General features: G+C 42.8%; 1 protein-coding gene across 1 annotated transcript in view; it reads right to left on the reverse strand.

Annotated features, from left to right (window-relative positions):
* Nucleotides 1-13,145: 13,145 nt before the first annotated feature.
* The window catches only part of FANCC (FA complementation group C), a 333,078-nt gene continuing 322,279 nt past the window's right edge, over nt 13,146-23,944 (reverse strand). The window contains exons 14-15 of the mRNA XM_077299602.1: nt 19,144-19,350; nt 13,146-13,707 (exon numbers count right to left, since the gene is read on the reverse strand). Coding sequence (XP_077155717.1) covers nt 13,576-13,707; nt 19,144-19,350 — 339 coding nt within the window. The 3' untranslated portion in view covers nt 13,146-13,575. The remainder of the gene's footprint in view (nt 13,708-19,143; nt 19,351-23,944) is intronic.

Here is a 23,944-nt window from a genome sequence, read left to right on the forward strand (position 1 = left end):
GGTGGACTGTGACGGCTCCTGCAGCGATGATTCTGAGGAACTGGTGTAAGAGGAGGAGTCAATGCGTACAGAATGGATTCCTGCAATCCTTGGAGTGGGCAGGACACGTCCTGCGCCACTCGCACGGTCTGTACCCGGCTCAACGACATTAACCCAATGGGCAGTGAGGGAAAGGTATCGCCCCTGTCCATGTTGACTGGTCCACGCATCGGTGGTGAGGTGGACCTTGCTACTGACGGCGTTCAGTAGCGCGTGTTTTATGTGTCCCTCCACATGCTTGTGCAGGGCAGGGACGGCTTGCCTGCTGAAGTAAAAGCGGCTGGGCACATTGTACTGTGGGACTGCCAATGACATCAAGTCATGGAAGCTGTCAGTCTCCACCAGCCTGAATGACAGCATTTCCAGTGAAAGAAGTTTGGCAATGCCTGCAGTCAGAGCCTGTGCTCGTGGGTGGTTTGACGAGAAAGGCCGCCTTTTCTCCCATGCCTGTACTACCGATGGCTGTAGACTGGGCTGGGAGTGTGTGGATGACTGGGAAAGTGGTGCTGCGGGTGGAATTACAGCGGGTCTCTGGACAACAGGGCCAGAGGTTCTTCCACGGCGATCCTGGGAGGAAGCCGAACCAGCTGCGTGTGAGCTAGAGGAAGAGGCAACACGAGCTGAAGAGGTGGTAGCTGCCGCTGTTGGTTGGCCTACCTCTTCAGTGTGTTTTTCTAACAACGCCGGGTGCCTGGTGCGCACATGTTTCCACATGTTGGAGGTATTGAGGCTGCTGACATTTCGACCTCTTTTGACTTTGTGATGACACACGTTGCATCTGACATAGCAAATGTCATCTGCAACTGTGTCAAAAAAGGACCAGGCACTGCAAGTCTTGGGAGCGCCCTTTTTGGCTTTTGGAAGAGACATGCTCCTAACGGGTGCCAAAGCGGAGGCTGCAGGATCCGCAGTCTTCCCCCTCCCTCTCCCTCTTTGGGCCGTACGGGGAATCTCTTCCTCAGAGCTGCTCCCACCACCTTCCTGTCCCTCACGCCAAGATGGGTCGAGGACCTCATCATCTACACTACCCTCTGCCCCCAACTGCTCCTCCTGGGTAGTCTCAGCAGCAGAGCACGCACCAGTAAGTGGCACCTGAGTGTCATCATCAGCTGATGCGGCCTGCGATGTGGTGACCGGAGCCACTGGCCCACCCGCCTCTTCAGAGGAAGACAGAAAAAGCTGTTGGGCATCACTGCACCCTGCCTCTTCTTCCATTTCTCCAATGCTGCTTGGCTGGCCCCCTGTTTCCAAGCCAAGAGATTCAGAGAACAGAAGTAGAGACGGCTCCTGTCCTGGGCTCTCTGTCTGCCTGGGCAATTTGGCAGGTGGTGAAGAGACAGATGGCTGCTCTCCAGTGCTCTGTGTCTGAGAGGATGTGGCACTAATGGAAGTTGATGCATTAGCTGCCATCCATCCGACAACGGCTTCAATTTGGTCTTCACGCAGCAGCGGTGTACGGCGCTCTGACACAAAGCTGCGCATGAACGACTGTTGCCTGGTGAAAGTGGGTGCTGATGAGTCACCGGTGCCCGCAGCAGGCACAGAATCCCCACGTCCCCTCCCTGCTCCGCGCCCACGTGCCTTACTCACTGCCTTCTTCATCTTGGTTGACTGATAAAGATAAGCAGAAAAGTACTAACGGATTTGTGTGCTTATTCCTGAGCAACTCCTCCTAACAGGTATAAGAAACACTAATTTTCTAAAGTGTGGACTAGACTTTAATATGAGCTAATGTGGCCTACACAAATGTAAAGTGGTGTAACTGGTGTGTTTGGTGAACTTTATTATTTATTTCTTTTTTGGGGGCTGAACTGACAACAGATAGAGCTGCAGTCACACAGAGACCGTGCAGACAGACGTAAACGGCGCTGCAAGGCCCAAAAACCCTCCTCTACTTTATCCTATGTAGTGTTTTTCCACAAATTAGCTGGAGACGGGTGGAAAGACACTAATAGGATTTTTTTAAATTAATTAGCAGCAGACTACACTACTTGAAAAAAAATTAAAATTGATTTGGCGGTATGACGCAGTGAACAACCCTGAGCTGGAGACAACCAGGCTACGGCTGCTCACAGACTACAGGGCGAGCTGCAGTCACACGGAGACAGTGCAGACAGCCGTAAACGGCGCTGCAAGGCCCAAAAACCCTCCTCTACTTTATCCTATGTAGTGTTTTTCCACAAATTAGCTGGAGACGGGTGGAAAGACACTAATAGGATTTTTTTTAATTAATTAGCAGCAGACTACACTACTTGAAAAAAAATTAAAATTGATTTGGCGGTATGACGCAGTGAACAACCCTGAGCTGCAGACAACCAGGCTACGGCTGCTCACAGACTACAGGGCGAGCTGCAGTCACACGGAGACCGTGCAGACAGCCGTAAACGGCGCTGCAAGGCCCAAAAACCCTCCTCTACTTTATCCTATGTAGTGTTTTTCCACAAATTAGCTGGAGACGGGTGGAAAGACACTAATAGGATTTTTTTTAATTAGCAGCAGACTACACTACTTGAAAAAAAATTAAAATTGATTTGGCGGTATGACGCAGTGAACAACCCTGAGCTGCAGACAACCAGGCTACGGCTGCTCACAGACTACAGGGCGAGCTGCAGTCACACGGAGACCGTGCAGACAGCCGTAAACGGCGCTGCAAGGCCCAAAAACCCTCCTCTACTTTATCCTATGTAGTGTTTTTCCACAAATTAGCTGGAGACGGGTGGAAAGACACTAATAGGATTTTTTTTAATAAATTAGCAGCAGACTACACTACTTGAAAAAAAAAACAAAAAAAAAAAACAGTATGAGGCAATGAACCACCCTCCCTGAACTGAATACAACCAGCTATGGATGGCCTATGTGGCTGCACTCAGACTAGAGAGTGGGCTGCACTCACACACACACACACACAGACCTTGCAGATCGCTGTGAAAACAGCGCTACAAGGCAAAAGCAAGGTGACTAGTAGGTGAACACAGCGGTTGCTAAATTAGCCTTTGGAAAGCACAAAGAAGCAAATCGCTATCTCTAAACTGTCCCTCAGTCAGCAAACAGCGTCCTGTCACTAACTGAATTCACAGCAGAGTGATCGCAAAATGGCGCCAGCGACTTTTAAACTGCATCATGACATCATTTCAGCAGCCAATCACAGCCTTGCCAGTACTTTCATGCCCTCCATGCTAAACAGGATGTGCCCACACTTGGAATCATTCTCATTGGCTGAATTTCTGAATTTTGAATCTTGGAACTTCCGATTCCGGTATCCGATACGCGGCAAGTATCGGAATACCGGTATCGGAATTCCGATACCGCAAGTATCGGCCGATACCCGATACTTGCGGTATCGGAATGCTCAACACTAGTGGTCACACCAGATATTGACTTATTTTTTGTTCATTCTCTTTGCATTTTATTAATTGATAAAAAATAAACTAATTTTTACTAAACCAATTCTTACTTTGCAGCATTTTTTCCACACCTGCTTTTGCATATTATTCTATACATCATTAACAGAACTCAAAATGGAAACACTACCATAGATCATGATGAAAATGGTCAATTTGCTGAAGAGCCCTTCTCACTCCTTCAGAACCAACCTGTATTACATGAATGACCATCATTTTGCTGGAAGAAAATGTATGCCTGGCTACAACTTTTCCTAAAGGCTGATCGCCAGAGATATTAGATAGCAAATAGTACCCAGCTTTATTTTTAGAAGGAGATATCATAGAGAGACAACCTCAATACAATGATTTACTTGCAAACAGCCAAAATGAGGCCAAGGAGTTAAAAGTGAATTACAATTTAAAGAAAAATGCAAAGATTGCGCTTCACCAATGAAAATACCCTTTCTACAAAGTGTTTATTCTCCTGTACAGCGGGCGAGCTAACTTTAAATTCCTTGGACAGAGTAAGGCATTCCTCACTGATGTTCCCACTCGGTGGAACAATTCGTTTTGAAGCACGCAGACAGCATCCTCATTTAGACTCCATTGGAATGCTAAACTCACATGATTGCATTTCCACTTCTGTTAGAGTCTGGCAGATGTTTCAACAGCCAGGCAGCAATTTAAATATTCTCATGGAAAAACATGGTAGATTTCAAAATGTAGCTAAAATCATCTAGCCATATGGATGACAGACACGTGGAGAAGGATAATACACCGCACATCGTCCCAAATCATAGTCACCACTGATACTGATTACAGATACCAACTACAGATCAGAATGATACATTATTAATTACATAAGAAGTAACAGACCTGAGGAGATACAGGCTACTTATTTCAGCAAGCCATCCAGAAATAGTACAGTTGTTTCAGGTCTTCCCCTTGCCTGCAATACTTACCCCTGCTTTTGTAGTAAAAAAATAATAATTTCCTTAGGATTACTGGACAACAGGAATGTGATTCCCTAATTTATCCCTTAGTGACTGCTGATATGCCTTTTTTGGTGGTCATTAGAGGAGCTGACTATTAAGTGAATAGCGCCTACTGATCAGTGAAAATGCTATACAGTTATATGAAAAAGTTTGGGCACCCCTATTAATCTTAAGCTTAATGTTTTATAAAAATTGTTTTTTTTGCAACAGCTATTTCAGTTTCATATATCTAATAACTGTTGGACACAGTAATGTTTCTGCCTTGAAATGAGGTTTATTGTATTAACAGAAAATGTGCAATCTGCATTCAAACAAAATTTGACAGGTGCATAAGTATGGGCACCTCACCAGAAAAGTGACATTAATATTTAGTAGATCCTCCTTTTGCAAAAATAACAGCCTCTAGTCACTTCCTGTAGCTTTTAATGAGTTCCTGGATCCTGGATGAAGGTATTTTTGACCATTCCGCTTTACAAAACAATTCCAGTTCAGTTAAGTTTGATGGTCGCCGAGCATGGACAGCCCTCTTCAAATGATCCCACAGATGTTCAATGATATTCAGGTCTGGGGACTGGGATGGCCATTCCAGAACAGTGTAATTGTTCCTCTGCATGAATGCCTGAGTAGATTTGGAGCGGTGTTTTGGATCATTTTCTTGCTGAAAGATCCATCCCCTGCGTAACTTCAACTTTGTCACTGATTCATGAACATTATTGTCAAGAATCTGCTGATACTAAGAGGAATCTATGCGTCCCTCAACTTTAACAAGATTCCCGGTGCCGGCATTGGCCACACAGCCCCAAAGCATGATGGAACCTCCACCAAATTTTACTGTGGGTAGCAAGTGTTTTTCTTGGAATGCTGTGGTTTTTTGTCACCATGCAGAACGCCTTTTTGTATGACCAAACAACTCAATCTTGGTTTCATCAGTCCACATGACCTTCTCCAAATGTGCTTTTGCATACCTCAGCTGACTCTGTGGCGTGCTTGCAGAAACGGCTTCTTTTGCATCACTCTCCCATACAGCTTCTCCTTGTGCAAAGTGCATTGTATAGTTGACCGATGCAGTGCCACCATCTGCAGCAAGTTGATGCTGCAGCTCTCTGGAGGTGGTCTGAGGATTGTCCTTGACTGATCTCACCATTCTTCTTCTCTGCCTTTTTGATGTTTTTCTTGGCCTGCCACTTCTGGCCTTAACAAGAACTATACCTGTGTTCTTCCATTTCCTTACTATGTTCCTCACAGTTGAAATTGACAGGTTAAATCTCTTAGACAGCTTTTTGTATCCTTCCCCTGAACAACTATGTTGAATAATCTTTGCTTTCAGATCATTTGACAGTTGTTTTGAGGAGCCCATGATGCCACTCTTCAGAGGAGATTCAAACAGGAGAACAACTTGCAAGGGGCCAATTAAGTAGCTTTTCTCATGATTGCATACACCTGGCTATGAAGTTCAAAGCTCAATGAGGTTACAAAACAAAAAAAAGTGCTTTAGTAAGTCAGTAAAAAGTAGGTAGGAGTATTTAAAACAAGAAAATGATAAGGGTGCCCATACTTATGCACCTGTCAACTTTTGTTTGAATGCAGATTGCACATTTTCTGTTAGTACAATAAACCTCATTTCAAGGCAGAAACATTACTGTGTCCAACAGTTATTAGATATATGAAACTGAAATAGCTGTTGCAAAAATACCAATTTTTATAAAACATTAAGCTTAAGATTAATAGGGGTGCCCACACTTTTTCATATAACTGTATATTATACTGACACCCCACTGCATCGAACACAATAGTTTTTTGTTTTAAAGTCGCCGAGAAGAACACAACTGCACTGGATCCCATAGAAAGCATTAATACACTCACACTATACACATTTAATAAAAAAATATATATATTAATAGGCGTGTTTCTTTAATCCTACTGAGACCCATGATCATTGCCAATTGGCAGCCCAAAGCCAAGTGAAGGCTTAGGGGTTTAGTGGCCTCTTAGGTCCAGGAGCAGGTTTTCAACACTACAAAGCCAGGCTGCAAGTTGCCCATGTTGCTGTGAGAAGAAACTAGCATATTAAATATTTTGGTGTATTAAAAAATATCCAATTGCACATATCTAAATGTAAACACCTTAGACAAAAACACTTTCAACACATTCACCCATGGTGTGTAGCAATGCGGGACAAAGGTATAGGATGAATTACCATAATCTAGATCTTCACATGTTGACCCCACTGAGATAATGCAAGGTAGATTGAATTGTACATCAATAGTTTGGGGTGAATATGGTATGTATAGGTGCAACTGGATATTTAATACACTAAAATTGTCATGTCGGACGCTGTTCAGACCAGGTCGTCCGACAGACAGCGGTAATTCCGCTTTTGACCACTATTTGCTCATTGGCGTCTGCTAGATTTTATCTAGCTGTTCCGGGGTTAATTTACCTAATCCTCGGATTGGAAGCTGGGCCATTCCCATGGCCTTTAAATAGTTCTCCTGTTCATTGGGCGTCGCCGATTATAGCTTCTGTCTTGTGCGTTATCTCGGTCTGGAGTGGAGAGCTGGTTGTTGGAGATTCGTTGCTGGTGGTGTATTTTCCTTAGTCTTATTTACTCCTTCCTATATTTGTATTTATTTTGCCCTGCACATTTATAGTGTATTCCTGAGTGACTGCGGCGTGGTGTATATTTTCCTTTATCCTTGTCTGTGCTAACTGTGGGTATTGGTGTATTACCTCTTCACTGGGTGGTGGGCGGAGGTTTCAGCCTAGGGTTAAAACAGGAGTCAGGGTGAGGTTCGAGGCCTGGACATGCACACCATCAGTGTAAACTCCAGGTAGAGGGTCAGTCAGGATTTCCCTAGTCTGAGGGAAACTGCAGGGGCCCAGGTTTTTAGCTCTCGCTCACCTAGTCTCCCCGTGACTAAAATATTTCCTATGCAATGAAGAAATGTAGTTTCACGTATTACTTTCTGTAATAGTTTAAAAAGAATTTGTCACCAGATTTTTGCCACTTAAACTGAGAGCAGCATAATGTAGAGACAGACACTGATTCAAGCAATGAATCATTTAATGGGTTGCTTACTGTAGTTTTGACAAAATCACTGTTTTATTAGCAGGAAATTATCATTAGAGAACTAATAAACCTGCTGCAATGTAGTCAAGCATATTCATGAGATCAGTTACTAATCCTCATCAGAGCTAGCATTTGCTGCATTGGCAACGGTGGGAGAGGAGCAATGTGAGAAGGAGAGTTGAAGGAGTTATTAGTGACTGTTGCTTGGTTTGTATGTGTGGAAATTTCTTATCTGTCTGTTTTTGTATATACCCCTACCTTCACACCCTGGTGCATTCCTCTGTTACATGTGAGTGAATTTTTTGCACGCCTGGAGTTTTCTGTTAACCCTTGTCTGTATTGCCTTGTTTGTCGGGTTGGTGTACTACGGTGCACAGTAGCGCCCCCTCTTCCCTGGGTGGGGGAGGAGAACAGACAGAGGGCTTCGCCAACTGAAGTATCCCGGGGAGCAGGGCGAGCTAGGGTGTCCCTTAGTGTTAGGGACAGAGAAGGAGCCCTGGTCCCGAGTCACCCGACAGCTGTCATGACACTCTGTATAACCCCAACCCAGCACGAATTGGCAGCTTTGGTGTACACTGTACATGGGCAGAAAGCTGCCAGTCAATGTTGTGGACGGGGTTATACAGAGCTCAACATTTAGAAATCTGCTAGACATGCGGCACATAGAATGGTAATTTTATCAAAATGACAGCAAGGTCGTCAGTAAATGACATAGCTGGAATTGGGGACTCTGCACCTATATGATGCTGCTCTCTGATGGGATAGCAAAAACCTGGTGCCAGATTCCCCTTAACATGACTGAGAATCCTTATTTTACATGCAATAAATAGCATAAAGGTTGCATGTTTTGAAGGCCTATTGCCTAAATGTACTATCATTGCCTGTAAAGTCTCTAAACTTGCTTCCATCGAGCACATCTGGAATTTCATTGCATTGATTGGCAATTGCAAAAGGAAGATGCCAGCAATTGATCTTGATGATGTGTGTGTCTAAGTTCATTCAGCATGGCAGAACATTCCTAGGACGACAATTAACAACCTCAGTTATAGTATGCCAAGGTGTATAAGTGCAAAATTATTGGAAGTGGGCACCATCAAATATTATTTAAATCAACCAATGGGATCACTAAAATGCATGTGAAATATAGTCAACCAGAAAACATTCAAGAAAAAGTTACATGCATAAAGAATAGGATCTCCACAAAGGTTCTTGTAGGCAAAATATTTTATTTCCACACCAAGAAAACACTACACACAATTAAAAAAATCTAAAACATTCCAAAGAATGGAACATACATGGTACATCCAGTGTTACAATATAATATTCAATAAAGATGTATATACACAACTCCTGGCTAGGCATCGATTTGCATAAGACCTATAAGCTTAGTAATATCTTGTGATCTTAAATACATTTAATTTGTTAGGTCAATGGGACAACAAAATAATATTCTAAGGTGGAGAAAGGTGGATAGTATACCATAAAGTGAAATTCTGTCCTTATAGGTTAGGTATCTCAGACCTTGAACCCCATAGTGCCTATATCAAAGACTATGCAAGGTAAGCAGGTAGAGATCCAACAAAGGTATGCACAATACTTTACCCTGCCAGTCCACTAACGTCGCCCCCTTGGTCCCATAAGCAACAGCATAGCCAGGTAGAAGGAGAAGCGCAGCCCATCGCGCAAGCGCACTAATGAGAATGACCTTTAGTCTTTAATTCCGGGGCATCCTCCGACGCGCTAGCCATGCCGGCTAAAATCGCCTCTCAGCTGGTAAGATTTATAATTTGATTATGAGATCCTTAAATAGACGAACTGTGCTACACCGGGCACACTCACCTTGAGAAAGACACCTCGAGTGTCGGAACCGTGTGGGTCCTCTCTCCTTCTACCTGGCTATGCTGTTGCTTATGGGACCAAGGGGGCGACGTTAGTGGACTGGCAGGGTGAAGTATTGTGCATACCTTTGTTGGATCTCTACCGGCTTACCTTGCATAGTCTTTGATATAGGCACTATGGGGTTCAAGGTCTGAGATACCTACCCTATAAGGAAAGAATTTCACCTTATGGTATACTATCCACCTTTCTGCCCCTTAGAATATTATTTTGTTGTCACATTGACCTAACAAATTAAATGTATTTAAGATCACAAGATATTACTAAGCTTATAGGTCTTATGCAAATCGATGCCTAGCCAGGAGTTGTGTATATACATCGTTATTGAATATTATTTTGTAACACTGGATGTACCATGTATGTTCCATTCTTTGGAATGTTTTAGATGTTTTTAATTGTGTGTAGTGTTTTCTTGGTGTGGAAATAAAATATTTTGTCTACAAGAACCCTTGTGGAGATCCTATTCTTTATGCATGTAACTTTTTCTTGAATGTTTCAAGGTGTATAAGTGCCTGTACAGTGGCAGTAAAAGTTTGGGCACCTTTGATCAAAATTACTGTTACTGTGAACAACTAAGCAAGCTAAAGATGAATTGATCTCTAATAGGGATAAAATTAAAGATGACACATTGCCTTTGTATTTTAGACAAAAAAAAAGAAGTCATTTCTTACATTTTACAAATTATAAAAAGGAAAGTGGGCCGATGAAAAGTTTGGGCACCCTTAGAGATTTATGTGCTCAGATAACTTTGACCAAGGTTTCAGACCTTAATTAGCCTCTAAGGGTTATGGTTTGTGCACCATCATCGTTAGGAAAGGCCAGGTGATGCAAATTTCCCAGCTTTACAAAAACTCAGCCCCCTCTAACCTTGTGTTAAAAAAGCACTCTGAAAATGGTGGAGGCCCACAAATCAGGAAATATCTATATGGAGATAGCAAAGAGTTTCCAAGTTGCATTTTCCTCAGTTTGAAAATGTAATTAACAAAAGGCTGTTAAAAGAAACATTGAAGGTCAAGTTAAAGTCTGGAATACCAAGCTAAATTTCAGTAAGAGCTGCCCGTATGATTGCTAGAAAGGCAAATTAGAACGCCCGCTTGACTGCAAAGACCTTCAGAAAGATTAAGGAGACTCTTAACAATAGAGCAATGTACCACAATTCCAGAGACACCTGCACAAATATGGCCCTCATGGAAGAGTCATCAGAAGAAAACCTCTCCTGCATCCTCACTATAAAATTCAGCGTCAGAAGTATGCAAAACAAAACACAAGCCTGATGCATTTTTGAAACAAGTCCTGTGGACTGATGAGGTTAAAATAGAACTCTTTGGCTACAATGATCAAAGTTATATGTGGAGAAAAAAGGGCACAGTATTTTATGAAAAGAACATCTCACCAACCATTAAGCATGGGGGTGGATCAATCATGATTTGGGGTTGTCTTGCAGCCAATGGCACGTGGAACATTTCACAGGGAGAGGGAAGAATGGGTTCAATGAAATTTCACCAAATTGTTGATGCAAACATAACAGCTGTAAAAAAAGATGAAGTTGAAAAGAGTATGACTTCTAGAAATGTACAGGTCCTTCTCAAAAAATTAGCATATAGTGTTAAATTTCATTATTTACCATAATGTAATGATTACAATTAAACTTTCATATATTATAGATTCATTATCCACCAACTGAAATTTGTCAGGTCTTTTATTGTTTTAATACTGATGATTTTGGCCTACAACTCCTGATAACCCAAAAAACCTGTCTCAATAAATTAGCATATCAAGAAAAGGTTCTCTAAACAACCTATTACCCTAATCTTCTGAATCAACTAATTAACTCTAAACACATGCAAAAGATACCTGAGGCTTTTAAAAACTCCCTGCCTGGTTCATTACTCAAAACCCCCATCATGGGTAAGACTAGCGACCTGACAGATGTCAAGAAGGCCATCATTGACACCCTCAAGCAAGAGGGTAAGACCCAGAAAGAAATTTCTCAACAAATAGGCTGTTCCCAGAGTGCTGTATCAAGGCACCTCAATGGTAAGTCTGTTGGAAGGAAACAATGTGGCAGAAAACGCTGTACAACGAGAAGAGGTGACCGGACCCTGAGGAAGATTGTGGAGAAGGACCGATTCCAGACCTTGGGGAACCTGAGGAAGCAGTGGACTGAGTCTGGTGTGGAAACATCCAGAGCCACCGTGCACAGGCGTGTGCAGGAAATGGGCTACAGGTGCCGCATTCCCCAGGTAAAGCCACTTTTGAACCATAAACAGCGGCAGAAGCGCCTGACCTGGGCTACAGAGAAGCAGCACTGGACTGTTGCTAAGTGGTCCCAAGTACTTTTTTCTGATGAAAGCAAATTTTGCATGTCATTCGGAAATCAAGGTGCCAGAGTCTGGAGGAAGACTGGGGAGAAGGAAATGCCAAAATGCCTGAAGTCCAGTGTCAAGTACCCAGTCAGTGATGGTGTGGGGTGCCATGTCAGCTGCTGGTGTTGGTCCACTGTGTTTCATCAAGGGCAGGGTCAATGCAGCTAGCTATCAGGAGATTTTGGAGCACTTCATGCTTCCTGGCACCTGCTCACAGTGCCAAAACCACTGGTAAATGGTTTACTGACCATGGTATTACTGTGCTCAATTGGCCTGCCAACTCTCCTGACCAGAACCCCATAGAGAATCTGTGGGATATTGTGAAGAGAAAGTTGAGAGACGCAAGACCCAACACTCTGGATGAGCTTAAGGCCGCTATTGAAGCATCCTGGGCCTCCATAACATCTCAGCAGTGTCACAGGCTGATTGCCTCCATGCCACGCCGCATTGAAGCAGTCATTTCTGCCAAAGGATTCCCGACCAAGTATTGAGTGCATAACTGAACATTATAATTTGATGGTTTTTTTGTTTGTTATTAAAAAACACTTTTATTTGATTGGACGGTTGAAATATGCTAATTTATTGAGACAGGTTTTTTGGGTTATCAGGAGTTGTAGGCCAAAATCATCAGTATTAAAACAATAAAAGACCTGACAAATTTCAGTTGGTGGATAATGAATCTATAATATATGAAAGTTTAATTGTAATCATTACATTATGGTAAATAATGAAATTTAACACTATATGCTAATTTTTTGAGAAGGACCTGTATAATGATCCTAAACACCTGTCAAAATCCACAACAGACCTCAAAAGGAGCAAGATGAAGATTTTACAATGGCCCTCACAGTCCCCTGATTTGAAAAACATTAAAAATCTGTGGCTAGACCTCAAAATAGAAGTGCATGCAAGACAACCCAGGAATCTCACAGAACTAGAAGAATTTTCCAAGGGAGAATGGAAGAAAATTCCTCAAACAAGAATTGAAAGACTCTTGGTTGGCTACAAAAAGCGTTTACAAGCTGTGATACTTTCAAAAGGGGGTGCTACAAGGTACTAACCATGGGCGCCCACACTTGTGCAGTGGCCCATTTTCTTTTTTGTAATTTTTTAAATGTACAAGATGACATTTTTTGGCCTAAAATACAAAGGAAATGTGTCAGCTTTAACATTAGGTCTGTTAGAGATCATTTCATCTTCAGCTTAACTGTTCACAATAAGTCATTTTGACCAGGGGTGCCCAAATTTTTACATGACACTTTATTTCTACATGTGGGGCTAACACTTGATATTGAATAAATCAAAATGTTTGGAAAGTTTAGTTTCCATGTTTTCATCATTCGCATATCATTTACATATCTATAGATCTTACGTTTTCCATCGTTTCACAATTTTTCCTTCTTGGGGTTACAATGTCAATGTCGTGGACTGTGTTTTCTTAAACAGAATGATTCAAATTTCTATTATTCCAAACCACACTTTATTTGCAAATACAGTATTTATTAGTAAGAAGTCACGGCAATATTACATTTATTACATTTCCAAATGGATATGTGAAAAATCCACAACAAATAATTTTTTTTAAAAATGACGCCGAAATGCCAAATCACTCATTAATATTAAACTTCTCACCAGCAACTTCCTGACATCTGCATTCTAAATAAGCAATTCTCTAGAGTCAAAGCTGTGAATAAATAGCTCCATTTTCGTACAGGAAAAAGCGACAGACAAATTAGTGCCAAGAGACATCAATTTCCAGTGGCCGCTAGAGAGTGATACAACCTGTATGTTATAAGGAACATTAAGTCTTGCTTTTCTGCTTCACACTATAAGTCTTGCAGCAGTTCGTGCACTATCGTGATTATCTTCTGACTTTCCATTCCTGAAATATCAAGTCTGCTTAAAGTACGAGCCAGTACGTCAGAAACTTCACTGGCAGCTTCCTGTGTCTGAGTCATCTGAGAGAAAGGAAACAAGTAACATTATCCTCAAATGCCTTTCAATATTCCACAAACAAATATGCAGCGTGGTTTCCCAAATGCTAATAAGCGAAAATATGACCACAACACTAACAATTTTCATGCTTGCAATTAATCTTCCCAAAGTAAAACCTGGCTCCCTATAATTTTATCAGAATGTGACCTTCACTTGGGAGTCCTGAAATCAAAGGTTTTGTAGACAAAATTGGTAGAGATATACAGCAAAAAGTAAAAGCATTCTCTTATCTGCCTAAGCAGTAACCTTTCTCCTTATTCTGTTTTAGATTGTAAGTCTGTTTTATTGTTTCTTCTATGAAAACAGATTCCGATATGGCAGAAAGAATTCCTAGAAAACAAATTTATAGTAATGTCTACAAGCGTCTGACTGTGCAAAAATGTAAAGATTTCCAGCAACTAAAAAAGACTAATTGTAGAATTTAAACTTAAAGGGAACCTGTCACATTGTACATGCAGGCCGATTTGTGGACAGCATGGTATAAAGGAGAAGCCGAGCAGATAAGACACAAGTTTTTCCCCAAAAAATGGGAGGAAAAAGGGGGTGCGTTTTATAATCTGAAGGTATCTTTCCTGGGGGTCAACGGCGGTGGAGCGGGGTCACAGGAGCCATAGTCGCCGATTCAGGAGGATGGCGGCGGAAGGAATGGGTTGATGATGCAGGCCCCGTCCTCTCTGAAGATGGCAGCGCATGCACAGATTCAGATCTCGGGAGACAAGATCTCATCGCTCGAGATCTCAATTTGTATATGTGCCATTTTCCCGAAGCCCACGGCAGGGATATGTACAGGAGAGGGGACCTCCACTCACCGGCGCCGACATCTTCAGAGAGGACAGGGCCTGCAGCATCGCCCTATTCCTCCTTCCGCTGATCTCCTCAATCAGTGACCCTTCTGAGAGCATCACCCCCACTCCTGCCGCCGCCCTCCTGAAGCTGCAACCTTGGCTCCTGTGATCCCGCTCCACCACCGCCACCCCAGGTAAGCTACAGTTAAAAAGGATTATAAGGCGCACCACCATTTGGTTTAAAAATGTTTTTTTCCTATTTTCCACCCCCATATTTGCCAAAACTTCAGGATATATATATCCTGAATCCCGCATAGAGTTTGCTAAAAAACACACGAAGGACTCCCAGACTGTGGGAAATTAGATTGTCTGGTCTGATGAGATGAAGATAGACCTTTTTTGTGATAATTCTAAGCGGTGTGTGTGGAGAAAATCAGGCACTGCTCATCACCTGCCCAATGCAATCCCAACAGTGAAACATGGTAGTGGCAGCATCATGCTATGGGGGGTGTTTTTCAGCTGCAGGGACAGGACAACTGGTTGTCATTCAAGGAATCATGAATGCGGCCAAGTACAGAGATATCCTGGATGAAAACCTCTTCCAGAGTGCTCTGGACCTCAGACTTGGCGGAAGGTTTACCTTCCAACAAGACAATGACCCTAAGCACACAGCTAAAATAATAAAGAAGTGGCTTCAGAAAAACTCTGTGACCATCCTTGATCGGCGCAGCCAGAGCCATAACCTGAACTCAATTGAGCATCTCTGGAGAGACCAGAACATGGCTCACCATCCAACCCGATGGAACTAGAGAGGATCTGCAAGGAAGAATGGCGGAGGATCCCCAAATCCAGGTGTGAAAAGTTTGTTGCATCATTCCCAAGAAGACTCATGGCTGTATTAGCTCAAAAGGGTGCTTCTACTCAATACTTAGCAAAGGGTCTTAATACTTATATGACCATGTGATATTTTAGTTTTTCTTTTTTAATAAATTTGCAAAAATTACTACATTTCTGTTTTTTTGAGTCAAGATGGGGTGCAAAGTGTACATTAATGAGAAAAAAATGATTTTTTTTATTTACCAAATGGCTGCAATGAAACAAAGAGTGGAAAATTTAAAGGGGTCTGAATACTTTCTGTACCCACTGTATGTGTGAAGAAACCAGATTATATCTTAATTACCCAGACAACCAACCAGATTATATCTTAATTACCCAGATGAGCATGTTTTGCAAACCACGAAGAATTGAATTTTCAGCTGTATGTTGGCTTTTGGATTTAAGTGTTGATTTCTGGTGGGTCAAGAAAACAAACTTGTGTCTGGGTAAAGGTACCGTCACACTAAGCAACGCTGCAGCAATATAGACAACGAGCCGATCGCTGCAGCGTCGCTGTTTAGGTCGCTGGGGAGCTGTCACACAGACAGCTCTCTCCAGCGACCAACGATCAGGGGAACGACTTCGGCATCGTTAAAACTGTCTTCAACGAAGCCGAAGTCCCCCTGCAGCACCCGGGTAACCAGGGTAAACATCGGGTTACTAAGCGCAGGGCCGCGCTTAGTAACCCGATATTTACCCTGGTTACCAATGTAAAAGTAGAAAAAAAAACACTACATACTCACATTCTGATGTCTGTCACGTCCCCCCGCGTCCGCGCTGCTGCTCAGAGCTTCCTTCACTAAATGTGTCAGGGCCGGCAGAGCACAGCGGTGACGTCACCGCTGTGCTCGGCTTTACGGCCGGCACTGACACATTCAGTGCAGGAAGCTCTGAGCAGCAGCGCGGACGCCGGGGGACATGACAGACATCAGAAGGTGAGTATGTACTGTTTTTTTTTTTATTTTTACAATGGTAACCAGGGTAAATATCGAGTTACTAAGCGCGGCCCTGCGCTTAGTAACCCGATATTTACCCTGGTTACCATTGTAAAACATTGCTGGTATCGTTGCTTTTGCTGTCAAACACGACGATACACACCGACCTAACGACGAAATAAGGTGCTGGCCTTCTAGCTCCGACCAACGATATCACAGCGGGATCCAGATCGCTGCTGCGTGTCAAACACAACGATATCGCTATCCAGGACGCTGCAACGTCACGGATCGTTCTCGTTGGAAAGTTGTTCAGTGTGAAGGTACCTTTAGCCTGCAATAATAACTTGTAAGTTGATATTTCATATAACACAGTGTGCACTTATCTTTTACTATTGATGTCTGCTGATATGCTAATTGTGCATTGTGCTATGGAACCAGTTTGCTGACTTCGAAACCAGAGAGGGAAAGAATATGCAAAAAGATTGAATGATCAAGTAATGCTCCTTGATTTCATCACCATTGTTGTCCCTTATCTTGATGCTGGACTGAAGGACACTGTGTAAAGGCCCCGTCACACATAGCGATTTACCAACGATCACGACCAGCAATACGACCTGGCCGTGATCGTTGGTAAGTCGCTGTGTGGTTGCTGGGGAGCTGTCACACAGACAGCTCTCTCCAGCGACCAACGATCAGGGGAACGACTTCGGCATCATTGAAACGGTCTTCAACGATGCCGAAGTCCCCCTGCAGCACCCGGGTAACCAGGGTAAACATCAGGTTACTAAGCGCAGGGCCGCGCTTAGTAACCCGATGTTTACCCTGGTTACCAAAAAAAACAAACAGTACATACTCACCATCTGATGTCCGTCAGGTCCCTTGCCGTCTGCTTCCTGCTCTGACTGAGTGCCGCCGTACGGTGAGAGCAGAGCGCAGCGGTGACGTCACTGCTGTGCTGTGCTCTCACTGTACGGCGGCACTCAGTCAGAGCAGGAAGCAGACGGCAAGGGACCTGACGGACATCAGATGGTGAGTATGTACTGTTTGGTTTTTTTACATTTACGCTGGTAACCAGGGTAAACATCGGGTTACTAAGCGCGGCCCTGCGCTTAGTAACCCGATGTTTACCATGGTTACCAGTGAAGACATCGCTGGATCGGTGTCACACACACCGATTCAGCGATGTCAGCGGGACCTCAACGACCAAAAAAAGGTCCAGGCCATTCCGACATGACCAGCGATCTCACAGCAGGGGCCTGGTCGCTGCTACGTGTCACACATAGCGAGATCGCTACTGAGGTCGCTGTTGCGTCACAATACTTGTGACTCAGCAGCGATCTCGCTAGCAATCTCGCTATGTGTGACGGGGCCTTAAATCTAAAAGTAGATTACATGCCTCAGGTATAAAGAGACTCAGAGACAAAGACGAGGAGAGAGAGCGACACAGCTGGACATTCTGCAAAACACCCAACGGATGAGAGACAGGACTGCAGCCAACTCATAGCGGCACCATCACGAGGGACATGTATCTATCATTCTATAGGAAACAACCTAGGGGTTTTCGGTTTAGGTTGGAATGATACAGACCTGCTCCAGTGACCATCGCTGAGCCATAGATACGTTTGGATAAAGTCAGGTTTGGGACCCGCTGGTAGCCTGGCTCCATGAAGATCTTCGGATAAGCCAGGTGGTGACTCTCGTGTCAACTGGCTTTCGCACTGGTGAGCTTGGGAACTCAAAACATCTGGATGTCCATGGAAGGCAACAGTGGTGGATAAACACAGAATCCTTTCCATGGTGAAGAAAAATTCCTTCACAACATCCACCCAAGTGAAGAACACTCTCCAGCGAGTAGGTGTTTCAGTAACCAAGTCTACCGTAACTTCATGAAAGCCAATACAGAGGGTTCACCACAAGGTGCAAATCATTAATCAGCATTAAAAATAGAAGGCCAGATTACATTTTGCTCAAAATCTTTTTAAAGAAGCCAACCAAGTTCTGGAAAAGCATTATTTGGACAGATCAAACTAAGATAAACCTGTACCAGAATATGGGAAGAAGAAAGGATATTGAAAGCTGGGAAAGGCTCATGATCCAAAAGCACACCGCGTCCTCTGTAAAACACGGTGGAGGCAGTGTGATGGCATGGGCATGCATGGCTTCCAATGACACTGAGTCACTAGTGACTGAAGACATAAGCCGCTGGAATTCTCAGATTCAACAAAATGCAGCAAGGTTGATTGGACAGAACATCACAGTATAGAGGGACAATGACCCAAACCTAACTGCGAAAGCAACCCAGGAGTTTAAGGCAAAGAAGTGGAATCTTTTGCAATTGCCGAGTCAATGACCAGATCTCAACCACATCGAGTTTGCCTTTCACTTGCTTAAGATAATACGTAAGGTAGAAAGACCCAAAAACAAGCAACAACTTAAGCCAGCTGCAAAGGAAGAAACACAGCGTTTAGTCACATCCATGGCTTCCGGACTTCAGGCAATCATTGCCTGCAAAGTGTTCTCTACAAGTATTAGAAATAAACATTATATTTATTGTAAAGTATGAAATTAAATGAGGAAACTTTGTAGAACAATAGTTGCAATTTGTTAACCTTTCACAAGATAGGTTTCATTTAATTAAAATTAGTGGCATGCAGGGCCCAAATCATGAAGACTTGGCCACTATCCAAATATTTCTGGACCTAACTTTATATATTGTAATAACATAAAATGTTTTATTAGCCACTAGACCAAAACTAGTGATTGCTTCTGGCAACATGAATATTTGTTACAAATTGACACTCACATGAGAAATACAGTCCTTGGCGACACTCTGACACTCAGGACAGAATAGAATGAAAGTGACACAGAGATGTCTAATCAACTGCAGAGTACATGGATGCCATGTATTTGATTTCGTTTTGTCAGCAAATATTTTATGAAATGACATGGAACAAATGGATGAACTTCTTTGGAGTGATACCAAGCATTCATAAACAGCTTTAGCTTCACCCTAAAAAAAGATAACACATTAAAATGATTAATTTGTGAGGACGAAAGATAATGTGTTTTAGTGATAGCAAGACTTCAAATATGTAGACATCTCTAGAAGAAACTTCTGTAACTGGCTCATTCCAAATGAGGGATTAGTGACTGCTGCAATCCATGTTAGAAAGTCAGTAGACCATTCAACTTCTAGAAGGAAAGACAGATTTTAGGCATTAGTGCACATGAGTTGACATTTAATTCTAAAAAGGCAAAAAGTGAAGGCTAGGCATTTCTTTAGTGTCTACAATTAAGCTGTCAGGGCATTAAGCCAGAATGTTTTTTTTTTCTTAGCTAAGAAACTGATGAAAGAGTCATTATGGATTGCAAGGTTGTAACCTGAAAATAGGAACATTTAGAAATAGGAAATTTTGGACTGAGTACAAGGTATATAGAAGACTGATTTGGATACATTATATAACAAAATAACATTACATCATTACAATGAAATTCCACAATTTTAAGAAATGCGTTCTGCTAATCTTCAATGAGAATGTATTAACTTTTAAAGTTTTAAAACAGCATAAAAAAATGCAACAGTCTTATCAAGAAGTAACATCAAATTAACTAGTAATTTTGACTGATGTACTCAAATCTATATACAGGCACTGTAATCTTGCAGCGTGTGGAGGGCAAGAAGGATTCTATAAGGTATTATAAAAATCCCAAGAGAATGCATCATGAATTATTCTGTGAGGAAGCTGAAGTCTGGATGGCACTGGACCTTCCAACAGAACAATGATCCCAAACATACTTCAATAATCAAGTAGGCTTTATTTCAGACAAACTCCTGGAAGATTCATGAGACACCGTCATGGTCGTTAGACTTGAGCCACATAGAAAATCTTTGGTGAGATTTGAAGAAATAATTTGCAGCACACAAACCCAAGATTTTATAGAACATTGCCCATAAGAAGTGGGCAAGACTCCTCTCGAACATGGCCAGAATCTGGTGTCTGGCTATACATCATGTCTGCAGCAAGTCACAACTGCCAAAGTGTGCTCTAATAAGTACTAAAGACACTTGTCATGAAGGAGTTGAATAATTCTGAGATGCCAGTGGTTACTAAAGGTGGCATTTTGTGTTGAATTTGAAGAAACCACTTTATATTAGTTGTGATGAGCCATTTATATGGTTCTATATCTTTGATTGAATTATTGTATAAAGCAGAAAGTTTGTAAATTTTAATAAGAAACCTAATGGCGGGGGGGGGGGGGGGGGGGATGGGGGTGAATAATTTTTAATGCAACTGTACATTGTCCACTACTGTAATCATATGAATATATTAATCAACATACACACTTTATACAGTAGATTCAGTAAGATTAAAGTGACACTTGTACTGAGGACAATTAGCCCTATTGCTATTCTGGAAAAATAGTTTGAAAATAAAGTAATATTCTGGCCTCAGAAATGGTAATTTATTGGACACGAAGAAGAAATTGATTTAGCATATATCGGTCATAGGGTACGTTCACACAGGACTTTTTTGCTGCTTTTTTTCATGCTAATTTTCAGCTGCTTTTTACAGTACCAGTAAAGCCTATGAGATTTCAGAAATCTCATGCACACACGTTGGTTTTTTGTTTGATCAGTATTTTCTGCTTTGCTGCGTTTTTTGGACATAGGGCATGTCACTTCTTTCAGCGTTTTTGCTGCGTTTTTGCAGCGTTTTTTCACCCATTGACTTGAATGGGTGATGAAAAAAACGCTGCAAAAACGCTGAAAAAACGCATGTAGCATTATTTGCTGCGTTTTTTGTGCAGAAAATCATGGCCAGCAGGAAGTGATCTCACAGCCAAGAGCTTAGGGGTGTGGTTAGTGAGGTGTGAAGAGCCATTGTGAGCCATTGTGAGGTGTGAAGAGCCATTGTGAGGTGTCCTGATTGTGATCTATTGTGAGGGAGTTCCTGGTAGTAAGGTGTGAAGAGCCATTGTGAGGTGTGAAGAGCCATTGTGAGGTGTCCTAGCAGCTGAAAATTGGCATAAAAAAAGCAGCAAAAATCTGCAGCAAAAATCTGCAGCAAAAATCTGCAGCAAAAAAGTCCTGTGTGAACGTACCCAAAAAACGCACCAAATACGCACCAAAATAACGCACCTAAATTAGCATAAAAAAAAGCAGCAAAAAAAAGCAGCAAAAAAGTCCTGTGTGAACGTACCCATAGAGCAGGTCATGCATTTGGAAAGGGCTCAGAAGCAAAGCCCACTCTACACAAAGCAGATGCTGGCTATATTATATAGCTGGCATGTGCCTCTATCAGAAGTGATTGGCGCGTTAACCTCTTAAATACTTCTTACAGCAAAATTTATGTGCCGCGATCTGGCCCAGACATTAGTTTTGGTGTGCGTCCATTGGCTTCCCTGTGATGCAAACACAGAAAGCCGATGGGCTGCTATGACAGCCAGGGGCCAGCTGAACCCCCCACTGCCTGTCATATGATCCCCTATGTGCTGTCCAGCCTGCAGCTGGGTGTCATAGAAGATAGTGATTTTTACTATATGTAGCCATACTATGGCATTGCTATATATAGTAGAAGTGATCAAACACAGGTTCATGTCCATTAACCAGTTAATAACTTGGCCAATTTTGACCTTAATGACCAAGCCAAATTTTACAATTCTGACTAGGGTTGAGCGAAACGGATCGTTCATTTTCAAAAGTCGCCGACTTTTGGCAAAGTCGGGTTTCGTGAAACCCGACCCGACTCCAGCGTGGGATCGGCCACGTGGTCGTCGATCTTGGCGCCAAAGTCGCGTTTTGTATGACGCCTTCCCCGCCATTTTTTCAGCCAATTAAGGAGTGTGGGCAGCGTGATGACATAGGTTCCGGCCTGGTTTCTGCGGCGTCATAGAGCCATATTACCGTTTGGGCTGCAGTGATTTCCGAAGTCAAACACAACACATGCTTTGCACGGAGGGGAGAGAGAGAGAGAGAGAGAGAGAGAGAGCGAGAGAGAGAGAGAGAGAGAGAGAGACTAAATAATCCACATTGACTTGCATTGGGTCTCGTATTCCGGTCCGGAACCCGACTTTACAGCAGAATCGGCCGATTTCACGCGATCCGACTTTCGAGAAGGTCGGGTTTCACAAAACCCAACTCGACCCTAAAAAAGCTAAAGTCGCTCAACCCTAATTCTGACAACTGTCCCTTTATGAGGTAATAACTCTGGAACGCTTCAATGTATCCCGCTGATTCGGAGACTGTTTTTGTGAAATATTGTACTTCACGATAGTGGTAATATTTCTTCAAAATGACTTGCGTTTATTTATGAAAAAACGGAAATTTGACAAATTTTGAAAATTTACCAATTTTCAAACTTTTAATTTTTGTGCCCTTAAGTCAGAGAGTCATGCCACACAAATTTGTTCATAAATACCACATGTCTACTTTACATCAGCACAATTTTGGAAACATTTTTTTTTGTTAGGAAGTTCTAAGGGTTAATAGTTGACCAGAAATTTCTCATTTTTTTAACAAAATTTAGAAAACAATTTTTTTAAGGAACTATATCACATTTGAAGTGACTTTGAGGGGTCTATATGACAGAAAACACCCCAAAATGACACCATTCTAAAATATGCACCACTCAAGGCGCTGAAAACCACATTCAAGAAGTTTATTACCGTATTTTTCGGACTATAAGACACACCGGACCATAAGACGCACCTAGGTTTTAGAGGAGGAAATTAGGGAAAAAAAATTGAAGCAAAAAATTTGGTCAATTCTGTACTTAATATCCCTTATCCTGGTATATATGGTCCCCTCATCCCCATCCCCATCCTGATACACATGGCTTCCTCATCCCCATCCTGGTATGCATGGCTCCCTCACCTCTACCCTGGTATGCATGGTCCCCCTCATTCATACCCTGGTATGCATGGTCCCATCTTTACCCTGGTATGACTGGTCCCATCCTTATTCTGGTATGATTGGCCCCAAACCCCAATCCTGGTATGCATGGCCCCATCCTTATGATTAGCCCCCACCCACCACCATCCTGGTATGCGCGGCCCCATCCTTATAATTGGCCCCCTCTCCCATCCTGGTATGCATAGCCCCATCAGAAAACATTAAAAAAACCAAACCATTATACTTGCCTTCCCGGCGCTCCCTCGCAGCGTCCTGTTCCGATGCCAGCAACTGCTTTATGCTCACAAGAAGTGAGCAGCTGAAAGAATACTCAATGCTCTACACGCCGAGACTGTGTGCGCACAAAGCAGTGAGCATTCATTACAATCTAGCGAGCACAAAGTCAGCCGCCGGCTTCCTGCTGCTGCCGGCAGTCACATGTGCCGCTACTTAAGAGAAATGAATATTCATGGAATGGGGTGAATATTCGTTTCTCTTAAGTAGCAGCATACATGACCGACGGCAGCAGCAGGAAGCCGGTGGCTGACACTGTGCTCGCTAGAGAGGAATGAATACTCAATGGTTTGCGCGCACATGGTCCGGGCGTGTGGAGCATTGAGTATTCCAGCAGCGGCGCACTGCTTATGAGCATAAAGCATTGAGTATTCCGGCAACGTCCCTGCCATGCGCTGCTTACAAGCATAAAGCTGTT

This window comes from Ranitomeya variabilis, chromosome 1 (genome assembly GCF_051348905.1).
Source record: "Ranitomeya variabilis isolate aRanVar5 chromosome 1, aRanVar5.hap1, whole genome shotgun sequence".
NCBI classification, from domain to species: Eukaryota; Metazoa; Chordata; class Amphibia; order Anura; family Dendrobatidae; genus Ranitomeya; species Ranitomeya variabilis.